Below are 12,116 nucleotides of genomic sequence, written 5' to 3'. Positions count from 1 at the left end.
AATAGGCCAGGTGTGGTGATTCACACCTGTAATCCCAGCACTTCGGGAGGCCAAGGTGGGTAGATCACCTGAGGTCAGGAGTTTAAGACCAGCCTGGCCAATAGTGAGACCCTTATCTCTAGAAAAATTAAAAAATTAGCCAAGTATGGTGTCACGCACCTGTAGTCCCAGCTATTCAGCGGCTAAGGTGGTAGGATCACTTGAGCCCAGGAGTTTGAGGCTGCAGTAAGCTGTGATTGTACCACTGCACTCTAGCCTGGGTGACAGATTGAGACCCCGTCTCAAAAATAGATGAAAGATGGCCAGGTATGGTGGCTCACACCTGTAATCCCAGCCTTTTGGGAGGCCAGGGGAGGTGGATCACCTGAGGCCAGGAGTTCAAGACCAGCCTGGGCAACATGGCAAAACCCCATCTCTACTAAAATTACAAAAAATAGCTAGGCATGGTGGCGCATGCCTGTAATCCCAATCACTCGGGTGGCTGAGGTACGAGAATCTCTTGAACTCGGGAGGTGAAGGCTGCAGTGAGCCAAGACAGCACCACTACACTCCAGCCTAGGCAACAGGGTGGGATTCTGTCTCAATAAAATAAAATAAAATAAAGAGGCCAGGCGCAGGGGCACACGCCTATAATCCCAGGTACTCAGGAGGCTGAGGTGGGAGAATCACTTGAACCTGGGAGGCAGAGGTTGCAGTGAGCGAAGAGGGGGCCAGGGGACGGGAGGGGGGGAAATGGAGGGAGGGAGGGAGGAAGGGAGAAAAGAAGGAAGGGAGGAAGGAAGGGAGGAAGCAAGGAAGGAAGGGAGGAAGGAAGGGAGGGAGGGAGGGAGGGAAGGAAGGGAGGAAGGGAGGAAGGGAGGGAGGAAGGGAAGAAGGGAGGAAGGGACGGAGGGAAGAAAGAAGGGAGGAAGGGAGAAAAGAAGGAAGGAAGGGAGGGAGGGAGGGAGGGAGGGAGGAAGGGAGGAAGGAAGGGAAGAAGGGAGGAAGGGAAGGAGGGAAGAAAGAAGGGAGGAAGGGAGAAAAGAAGGAAGGAAGGAAGGGAGGGTGGGAGGGAGGGAGGGAGGGAAGGAGACAGTGCCTGGCAGGCCACAGCAAGTACTTGGTAAGTGTTAGTTATTATATTAATCATTTAATGAGTCCAACACTCCAGGTCTGGTGCTCAGAGCCATGTATACAATCTGGTAGGTGGCCACAGCCACACTAGCAACAGGGCTGTGTGAAAAGCCCATTTCAAAGAGATCCAGGAAGGTGGGTCACTATAAGCGGAGAGGTCAAGACTGGAACATCCAGGTGGTGAGCCAGGCTGCCATCCGGGTCCCACATAGGAAGCTGCTATCCTGGAGATAATAATTATCACAAAGAAGACGTGAAGCAGCAATAAGTTATTATAGAGGGACCCGAATACAGGCAGTTTCCACTGTGCTAGTACTTCACATAATTTAATACTCAAAATCAGGGCTGGGCGCAGTAGCTCATGCCTGAAATCCCAGTATTTTGGGAGACTGAGGCAGGAGGATGGCCTGAGCCCAGGAGTTCGAGACCAGCTTGACCAACATGGCAAAACACTGTTTCAAAAAAAAAAAAAAAATACAACCACCCTTCAAGATAGGTTTGTCTCTCTTTCTTTTTTTTTTTTTTTTTCCTCTCGAGACAGAGTCTCACTCTGTCGCCCAGGCTGGAGTGCAGTGGCACGATCTCAGCTCACTGTAAGCTCTGCCTCCCGGGTTCATGCCATTCTCCTGCCTCAGCCTCCCAAGTAACTGGGACTACAGGTGCCCGCCACCATGCCTGGCTAATTTTTTGTATTTTTAGTAGAGACGGGGTTTCACTGTGTTAGCCAGGATGGTCTTGATCTCCTGACCTCGTGATCCGCCCGCCTCAGCCTCCTAAAGTGCTGGGATTACAGGCATGAGCCACCGCGCCCGGCCAGGTTTGCCTCTCTTTCACAGATGCAGAAAATACAGCTCAGAGAGGTTGGGCCATGTGCCCAGTGTCACACAGCAAATGGCCAAACCAGCCCTGGAACCCAGGTCGGCCTGCCTCTGCTGCCAGGCCTCCCATTGGCTCTGCAACTAAACCTCCACCTCCATGCCAAACCCAGAGACAGAGGGGCTGGGCACAGCACCCACCTGACGGTGCACCACTTTGGCATGCTTGAGAATGGCGATGATGTCGCCCACCACGGTCACGCCCAGCTCATTCATGATCTCCTTATTGAGATCCAGCAGCATGCTCTTCTGAATCCTGCAGGGGAAGGTCAGTGGTAAGGCCCCAGGTGGGCCAGAGTGGGTGGGCCCGTCAGCTCCCCACCACCCCATCCCCAAGTTCAGTCTCCTCACCTATTATCTACAAACATCACGGCATAATTGACAGCAGGTCCTGGAGGAATGCCGGCTTCCTTAAAGAACTGGATCCACTCGGAAGTGGCTGTGGGGTTGGACAGGGCTCATTATTCACACCATCCTCTTTAGAGAATAGCATTAGCAAAACCACAATCACAGCAGCTCCCACAAATTAAATGCTCCTCCCATGCCAGGCCCTGTGTGGAGTGCTCCACACACACATGATGGAACTGAGCCTTCCTGACCCTGTGAGTTAAGCAGTATTAAGACTCCCCTGAGTTGCCGAGGAAAATGAGGCAGGGAAAGGTTGGGCAACAATGCTAAACAAGGGGCAGAGCTCCCAAACCCTTACCACAGCCTTTCTCCTTACAGCTCCACCCCGCCCCAGGGCTGGCTCTCTGCATCACTACACATGCTGGGCCCATGACTGATGTAGGGTAACTGGGACTCTGGGTTCTCTGCCCTAGTCCCTATCAGCCAGCTTAGGCCCAGAGGATGACAGGATCCACAGGTGGTTGGAAAGAAGTGTCACAGAGCCAGCCCATGAGCCTTGGCAAGCCCCCTACCCGCCACAGTAGCAAACTTCCCTCAGAGAGAGGCACAGAAGTTACTAACACGGACTTCGGAGCTTGGGTTTGAATCCTAACCCTGCGATTTCCCTATGGAGGGACTGTGGGTAAGTTAACTCTTGGTGCCTTGGTTTCCTCATCTGTAAACCCGGGATAACAGACTTGACAAGTGTTTACCCAGCATTTGGCAAAGGACAGGTCCTGTCCTACGCACTGGGGATACCACAAGGCACAAGATGAAGTCCCAGCCCTTGTGTAGCTGAGATTTTAGTGATAACAGCACCAGTGTCCTTGGATCACTGTGCAGACTCAATGAGAAACTCCATATAAAAGGCTTCAAATGATGCTTAACCCAGAGGATATCCTCAAACCATGTCAGCTATTATTATTATTATTATTACTACTATTACTCCCATCACCACTAAACACAGAGCCACAGCCAAGACCAGGCAGACCCCACCTATGAAACTTTATTCTTTCTAAATTTTCTTGGCTTCTTGGTGGGTTTGACCCTCAAACTGACCCCAGCCTGCCAGGCCAGGAGGTAGCTAAGACCACTGATTCAAAGCAGAACTTTTTTTTTCACATTTTGACATCTCCGAAACTAGGATCTACTTCATGACTGATGGTGTGCCATGGTTTAATTAGCAAACTGTTTTTCTTTCTCAGTACATCCAACAATCCATGCTATTTTAGAATAGAAGAAACCTGTTATTACCTCACCCATTTTGCTTTTAAGACAATAGAGACTCAGAGCAGGGAAACAGACACACTGTGGGTCAGGTGTTACATGAGTGGCAGTGCAGGGCTCAGGTGAAGCCCCATGGGTCACATCTCCAAGGAGGCCCCTGCCCAGCCAGCCACAGGCCAGTTACCCCGGGTGCTGATTGGCCCTTGGGGACTGAGGTTGGCGAGGAGCTCATGTCCTTAGGATTGCCTCTGCCAGGCCACAGGAAAGAGGTACCATTTCCCTGTGTTGCACAGGCACTATCCACCTGCTCAGCCATAGGGCCCTGGGTCCCACTGGCCAGAAGCATGCACCTCTAACTATCAAAAAGCACCACATAATGATTCCATGTATATGAAATGTCTAGAACAGGCAAATCTAAAGAGAAAGTAGATTAGTGGTTGCTGGGAGGACAGGGGAAGTGACTGCTAATGGGTATGGGGTTTTAATTTTTTTGAGACAGGGTCTCCCTCTGTCGCCTAGGCCAGAGTGCAGTGGCACAATCATAGTTCACTGCCGTCTCAACCTCCTGGGCTCAAGCAATCTTCCCACCTCAGCTTCCCAAGTAGTTAAACTACAGGCGCGTGCCACCAGGCCTAGCTATTTTTTTGTATATATACACACACAAGTTACATATATATACACACATTTTATTTTGAGATGGAGTTTCACTCTGTCACCCAGACTAGAGTGCAGAGGCGTAATCTCGGCTCACTGTAACCTCCACCTCTGGGTTCAAGCGATTCTCCTGCCTTGGCCTCCCAAGTAGCTGGGATTACAGGCACGTGCCACCATGCCCGGTTAATTTTTGTATTTTTAGTAGAGACGGGGTTTCACCATGTTGGTCAGGCTGGTCTCAAACTCCTGACCTCGTGATCCACACTCCTCGGCCTCCCAAAGTGCTGGGATTACAGGCGTGAGCCACAGTGCCCGGCAATTTTTTATATTTTTTATAGAGACAGAGTTTCATCATGTTGCCTAGGCTGGTCTCAAACTCCTGGACTCAAGCGATTCACCTGCCTCAGCCTGCCAAAGTGCTGGGATTACTGGCGTGAGCCACAACACCCTGCTAAGGTATGGAGTTTCAAGAGAGAGTGATAAAGATGTTTTAAAATTGATTATGGTGATGGCTGCACAACTCTGTGAACAGAGAATATAAAAACCATCGAATTGTACACCTTAACTAGGTAAAACGTATGATAAATGAATTATACCTAAACTAAGCTGTTATTAAGGGGAGAAAAAAGTACCACGTAGGCTGGGGGTAGCTCTCTGAGCCAAAGCCTGTGATTGATTAATTGACTGACTGATTTTAAGGTTAGTCAAGTGAAGCAGTGGGAAGGGAGAAGGAACAAATAAATCTGTAACTGGTTGTGATCAATTAGTTGTAAAGACCAATCAGTTCACAGGGACCAGGCAAAGCCTGTGAATTTAACCAAAAGATTGCTGAAACCCAGTGTTTGAGGAATGGAAAGAGTCTCCACATTCAGCACACACCATCATTTCATGTATTGCTAAGGAAGGAAAACATGCAGTCAACTAAACTGTCATAAGGCACCGGCAATAAGATATACCCCTACTTCAGAAATATTAAGTTGTGCAATGATGTGAGTCTTGGAATCAATGAGATGTGGCTTTTTGCACACACCAGGAGACACATACAAGAATATTCACAGTAGTTTGTCTGTGATAGCCCCAACCCAGTAATAATGCAATATCCACTGACAGCAGCATTGATAAACACATGGTGGTCACTCTCAAGGTGAAATACTATACAGCAGTGAAAAGAAAGTCAACACAGATGACCCTTAGACATTATGTTGAGCAAAAGAAGCCAGATACAAAAGAACACAAGGTATGATTTCATTCATGTAATTTCAAAACCAAAGTCTATAGAATAGGAATGTCCCATTGATAATACAACTATAAAGGCAAGGAAGGCTGGGAGCGGTGGCTTACACCTGTAATCCCAGCACTTTGGGAGGCTGAGGCAGGTGGATCACCTGAGGTCAGGAGTTTGAGACCAGCCTGACTATCATAGAGAAACCCCATCTCTACTAAAAATACAAATTTAGTGAGGCATGGTGGGGCATGCCTGTAATCCCAGCTACTCGATCCGGAGGCTGAGGCAGGGGAATCGCTTGAACCCAGGAGGCAGAGGTTGCGGTGAGCCAAGATCACGCCATTGCATTCCAGCCTAAGCAACAAAAGCGAAACTCCATTGTAAAAAAAAAAAGGTAGGTAAGGCAAGAAAAGACATTCACAAAATGGTTTATTCCATATGGAGAACGGAGGGGAGTGTGATTGGGGTAGGACTCTCATGGGGCTGACAATGTTCTCTTTTTTTGATCTGGATGGGTAACAGGGTTTGGATTTTTCAATCTTTTTACGGAACTATAATGTACATGCAAAAAAAGTGCACAAGTCAATAGATCTTCCTAAATCAGACACACCTATGTAAACAGCACCCAAATCAAGAAATGAGATATTTCTAACACCTCAGAACCCCTTATATTCCCTTTGGAGTCTCTACTCACTCCTTCCCAGATGCAACCACCACCTTCTAACAAAATAGACTGATTTTGTCTGCTTCTATGCTTTATATGAATGGAATTATAAAGAATACAGGCAGCTAGGCACGGTGGCTCCTGTCTGTAATCCCAGCACTTTGGGAGGCCGAGGCAGGTGGATCACAAGGTCAAGAGATCGAGCCCATCCCAGCCAACATGATGAAACCCCATCTCTACTAAAAATACAAAAATTATTTGGGCGTGGTGGTGTGCGCCTGTAGTCCCAGCTACTCGGGAGGCTGAGGCAGGAGAATCACTTGAACCCGGGAGGCAGAGGTTGCATTGAGCCAAGATCGTGCCACTGCACTCCAGCCTGGTGACAGAGCAAGACTCTGTCTCAAAAAAAAAAAGGAATACAGGCCAGGCGCGGTGGCTCACCTGTGTGATCCCAGCACTTTGGGAGGCTGAGGCAGGAGGATCTCTTGAGCACAGGAATTCAAGACCAGCCTGGGCAACATGGCGAAACCCCATCTCTACAAAAAATATAAAAATTAGCTGGGCATGATGGTGTGTCCCTATAGTCCCAGCTACTCAGGAGGCTGAGATGGGAGGATCACCTGAGCCTGGGAGGCGGAGGGTGCAGTGAGCCGAGATTATACCACTGCACTCCAACATGGGCAACAAAGTGTGAGCCTGTCTCAAAAAAAAAAAAAAGGATATACTCAGACTTTGCTTCTTAATCACTCTTAAAACTATACAAATATATTTTATGGGCCAGGCATGATGGCTCATGCCTGTAATCCCAGCACTTAGGGAGGCTGGAGAGGGCAGATCACCTGAGGTCAGGAGTTCGAGGCCAGCCTGGCCAACATGGTGAAACCCTGTCTCTACTAAAAATACAAAAATTAGCTGGGCGTGTGGCACACGCCTGTAATCCCAGCTATTTGGGAGGCTGAGGCAGGCGAATCGCTTGAATCTGGGAGGTGGAGGTTGCAGTGAGCCGAGATCGTGCCACTGTACTCCAGCCTGGGCAACAAGAGTGAAATTCCTTCTCAAAAAATTATATATATATAAAATATATTTTTCTACATTACAATAAATGTCAACATTTTTCAAAGCCACCAATTAATATCTGCGCCTTAGCAATCCCCAAATACAGAGCTTAAGGCTTGTGATAATAATAACACCTAAGGTTTGTTTAGAACTACACCCAAGCTTTTACATGCTGTAATCTCCTTAATCCCAGGATGTGGGAATATCATTTCCATTTCACAGGTGAGAAAACCAAGGCTCTGTGAGGCCACGTGGGAGACCTGCTGGACTTCATAACCCACGTTCTTCACAGCTAAACTATACAGTCAGGAGAGAGATCCGGCGAGGAGGCAGGCAGGCCTCAAGCAGTTCCAGCCCCACCCTGCCACAGTCCTCAGAGTACAGCTGTTCCTGCCAATGACCCAGCCCTCCCTCCCCCACCCCCTTATCCCCCACCAAGGCCATACCTCAAAAAGGGCAGTGGGGAGAGGGGGCCCTGGAGAGAAGGCCACAGACTCACCCATAGTCACGGAGACCATCGTCTCCCTGGCCCTGACACTGCTCCCTGGAGCCTGAAAGAGAAGAGAGGAGAGGGCCCATGAGTTGCTGCCGGCTGTGAGTGTTTGTCCCTCTCCTGTGCCTGTCTGCCTGCATGCCAGAGGAACGTTCCTGGGCTAGAGGCTCACCGCCCAGGAATAGCCTGGAGCAGCTGGCAGGAAGTCAGCCTGGGACAGAGCTGCCACCACCATCATCGCTTGTGCCTGAGACAAGGCCCAGGGAGAGCAAATGTCCACAGTTCCATTCCCACACACCCCAAAAGGTTGGCTAGAAAAGGAGTGCAACAGAAATAAGACACTTCTGGCCAAAACGTTAACGATAAATACCAACCAAGCGTGCTGGCTCATGCCTGTAATCCCAGCACTTTGGGAGGCCAAGATGGGAGGATCAATTGAGGCCAGGAGTTCAAGACCAGCCTGGACAACATGGCAAGACCCTGTCTCAAAAAAAAAAACAGGCTGGTCCAAAGGTAATGAATTATGTCAATTGACTGTTCATAGTCCCTTACAGATGGAACTCCTTATTCTACTCTTTCTCCCTTTCTCACTACTGCACTTGACTAGTCTTCAAACAAACAAACCCAAAACCCTATTCACTGAGAACCTACTATGTGTAAGGCACTCTTAGGGATACCAAGGTGAACAAAGCCATGGAACTTAGCAGCTAGCTGGGTACAGGCGACAGGGGAGACAGAGAGTAAACAAGCCAAACAGTTAGTAGAGTACATTAGGAAGCCTTTAGTGCCATGGAGAAGACATGGAGGACCTGGGAAGGGAGTGGTTGTAATTTTCAACAGAGTGATCAGGGAAGACCTAAAGCAACATTTAGAGAGCTAAAGGGAGGGAAGCAATGAGCCATGTGGTTTTACAGAGAAAAAGTGTTCCAGAAGAAGGTACAGCAAGTCCAGCGCCCTGAGCCAGTGGCTCACCTGGCATGCTGGAGGGAAAGCAAGGAGCCAGCGTGGCTGCAGTGGAGCCAGCAGGGAGGACATTGGGAGGAGACAGGTCACAGAAGTGGTGACCTGATCATGAGGCGTCCCAGAGAAGACATGGAAAACCAATTTTCCCTTACATTAGCAGATGGTAGAAAGGTGGTGTTAAAGACATTTTAGCACCAGTGGAGACTATCTCCAATAAAAGCAGTGCTGAATGGGAACTAAAGGAAGTAACTTTTTCATGTGCTGATTCAACGCTATCCGACTCCAAGATCACGGGGCCTACACTGCCCTGGCCAAAACTTCCTACTTAGCCCTCTGCCTCTTCCCTGACCCGGGTCCTCTGCCCTCTCCCCTCACTCTGCTCCCTTCTATCTACCGCAGCCCCCAGTACTGATCCTCCCTCACCCCTCCATGAGGTGCAGAAGCCCTCTGTCCCAGAACCTTCCTGTTTACAACCCCATAAAATCTGTCCCATCCCCTAACAGATTTTGATGGTATAATGGAGTGGTCAAGAGTAAGAACTCTGCAACCAGACTGTAGGGTTCAAATCCAGCTCTACCACTTATGAGCTGTGTGATCTCGGCAAGTGACTTCACCAGTCGGGCCATGGTGTCCCCATTTGTAAATTGGGGGGGTGCAAACATGACTTACCTTAGAGGACTGCTGTAAGAGCTAGATGAGTTTCTATGAATAAAAGCACTTGAGACAGTGCTTGGTGCCTACTAAGCACCCTGGAGGTGTTGTGCCTGATCTCATCCTCCAGGCCTCCTTCCCCACACAGGTGCTTTGTCGGCCTCCTGTTTTTAGAGGATGTCACCTGTGCCTGGAATACCTGTCTCCTCCTGGCAACCTCTCCTTCCTTCTGCTCCACTGCCATCTACTTCGTGACCTTTCCCTAAGTCCCTACATATGAGACTCTCTTCTCTATCCTCAGCATTGTTAATCTTGCCCTTCCCTGGCTTCTGCTCAATTTTTTTTTTTTTTTTTTTTGAGACAAAGTCTCACTCTGTCGCCCAGGCTGGAGTGCAGTGGCGTGATCTCGGCTCACTGCAACCTTCGCCTCCTGGGTTCAAGCGGTTCTCCAGCCTCAGCCTCCCGCGTAGCTGGGACCACAGGCACCCGCCACCACACCCAGCTAATTTTTGTATTTTTAGTACAGACAGGGTTTCACCATGTTGGTCAGGCTGGTCTCGAACTCCTGACGTCAAGTGATCTGCCCACATCAGTTTCCCAAAGTGCTGGGATTACAGGCACTTGGTCTTCTGCTCAATCTCTTACTGATGAGTATGACCACAGACATCACTCTGTCCTGTACTCAACACTCTTAGATCCAATTTCCCTTCTGAATTTTACCACTAGCCAAAGACAACACAGGCCAGGCACAGTGGCTCATGCCTGCAATCCCAGCACTTTGGGAGATTGAGGCGGGTGGATCACCTGAGACCAGGAGTTTGAGACCAGCCTGGCCAACATGGTAAAAACCCATCTCTACTAAAATACAAAAATTAGCCGGGCGTGATGGTGGGTGCCTGTAATCCCAGCTACTCCGCAGGCTGAGGCAGGAGAATCGCCTGAACCCAGGAGGCAGAGGTTGCAGGGAGCCGAGATCGCACCACTGCACTCTAGCCTGGGTGACAGAGAAAGACTCTGTCTCAAAAAAAAAAAAGAAAAGAAAAGAAAATACAACATGCATCTCTCAAAGAACAGAGCACGGAGAGGTCTCAGTAAGTCAGACAGAACATCTCACAAACCAAGCACTAACTATGCATCAGGACCAGGGCCAAGCATCATGCAGATGCATCCCAACAGCTCAGTGAGTGAGGACTATTATTAGCCCTGTTTTTACGGATGAAAAACCCCAACTCATTGAGGTGCAGTCATTTATCAAATGGCACATCTAGCAACTAACCTTACTGGGATTCAAAAACAAGTTCTTCCTGATTCTGATGCCCATGGAGTAACTCCCATTGAGTGTTTACTATGCGCCAGGAACTGAGCATATACACATCTCAGTGACTCCTCACAACCACCCTCAGAAAAATGGAAAAACGAGTCCCAAGTTACAGATAAGAATGGCAGGTCCAAGATCACACAGCAAAAGGCTGGGCACAGTGGCTCAGGCCTGTCATGCCAGCACTTTAGGGGCAGGAGGATCCCTTGAGCCTAGGAGTTCAAGATCATACAGCAAGTAAAGGCAGCAGCAGGACTTGGACCCCAGGCAGTCCAATGGCTACGGTTCATGCTGATTGAGGGATTACTACAAGCCAGGTACTATGGTCTGTTTTTCAATGTCTCAGTTAATGCTAACCGGAATCCTTTAAGTACTGGTATTCTTCCCCAAGTGCTACAGACCCTACTGGATTCAATTTCCTCTCTCCACAATCCTAAAAGCCCATCTCCAGCACTGACTTTCTGAATAAGGAAAATTATAATAGTCATTTTAAAGACAGCAGCTCCCAAAACTCAAGGAATTACCACATAACAGGCTCCATGTGCTAAGCCCTTAGAAGACCTGTATCCAAATCCCAATTTTACCATGTCCTAATCCTGACTCTGAACAAGTAGCTTAACCTTTCTGACCTCACTTCCTCAACTGCACAATAAGAATGGTAAGGCCGGGTATGGTGACTCACACCTGTAGTCCCAGCATTTTGGGAAGCTGAAGCAGGAGGATCTCTGGAGCCTAGGATTTTGAGGCCAGCCTGGGCGATACAGTGAGACCCTGTCACTGTTGAAAAAAGGAAAAAAAAAAAAAAAAAAAAAAGCCGGGCACGGCGGCTCATGCCTGTAATCCCAGCACTCTGGGAGGCCGAGGCAGGTGGATCACCTGAGGTCAGGGGTTCGAGACCAACCTGACCTCCTGGCCTGGCCAATATGGTGAAGGCCCATCACTACCAAAAATAAGCCGGGCATGGTAGCGCATGCCTGTAATCCCAGCTACTCGGGAGGCTAAGGTGGGAGAATCGCTTCAACCCAGGCGGTGCAGAGGTTGCAGTAAGCCAAGATTATGCCACTTCACTCCAGCATGGGCAACAGAGTGAGACTCTGCCTCAAAAAAAGAAAAAGAAAAGAAAAGAAAGGTGGCTGGGCACAGTGGCTCATGCCTGTAATCCCAACGCTTTGGGAGGCCAAGGTGGGTGGATTACAAGGTCAGGAGTTTGAGACTAGCCTGGCCAACATGGTGAAACTCCGCCTCTACTAAAAATACAAAAAATTAGCCAGGTGTGGTGGCTAATCCCAGCAATATGGTGAAACCCTGTCTCTACTAAAAATACAAAAATTAGCTGGGTGTGGTGGCAGGTGCCTGTGGTCCCAGCCACTTGGGAGGCTGAGGCAGGAGAACTGCTTGAACCCAGGAGGCGAAGGTTGCAGTGAGCCGAGATCACGCCACTGCACTCCAGAGGTTGCAGTGAGCCGAAACTGCACCACTATACTCCAGCC

The 12,116-nt window shown here is 49.1% G+C and overlaps 1 protein-coding gene across 11 annotated transcripts in view; it reads right to left on the bottom strand.

Annotated features, from left to right (window-relative positions):
* The window catches only part of C20H19orf47 (chromosome 20 C19orf47 homolog), a 52,928-nt gene that overhangs the window by 38,445 nt on the left and 2,367 nt on the right, over positions 1–12,116 (bottom strand). For 7 of the 11 annotated variants that reach the window (XM_017952454.3, XM_009194510.3, XM_021931111.2 and 4 more), the window contains 3 exons: positions 7,701–7,752; positions 2,340–2,427; positions 2,130–2,244 (listed from right to left, as the gene is read on the bottom strand). In XM_017952454.3, coding sequence (XP_017807943.3) covers positions 2,130–2,244; positions 2,340–2,427; positions 7,701–7,752 — 255 coding nt within the window. Of the gene's footprint in view, positions 1–2,129; positions 2,245–2,339; positions 2,428–6,586; positions 6,636–7,647; positions 7,753–9,326; positions 9,662–12,116 lie in introns of those variants that run through there. The other 4 variants (XM_031659458.1, XM_017952456.2, XM_009194513.4 and 1 more) reach the window with 3 other exon arrangements.

Source organism: Papio anubis, chromosome 20, assembly GCF_008728515.1.
Source record: "Papio anubis isolate 15944 chromosome 20, Panubis1.0, whole genome shotgun sequence".
NCBI lineage: Eukaryota > Metazoa > Chordata > Mammalia > Primates > Cercopithecidae > Papio > Papio anubis.
This window is presented reverse-complemented; position numbering and strand designations above follow the sequence as displayed.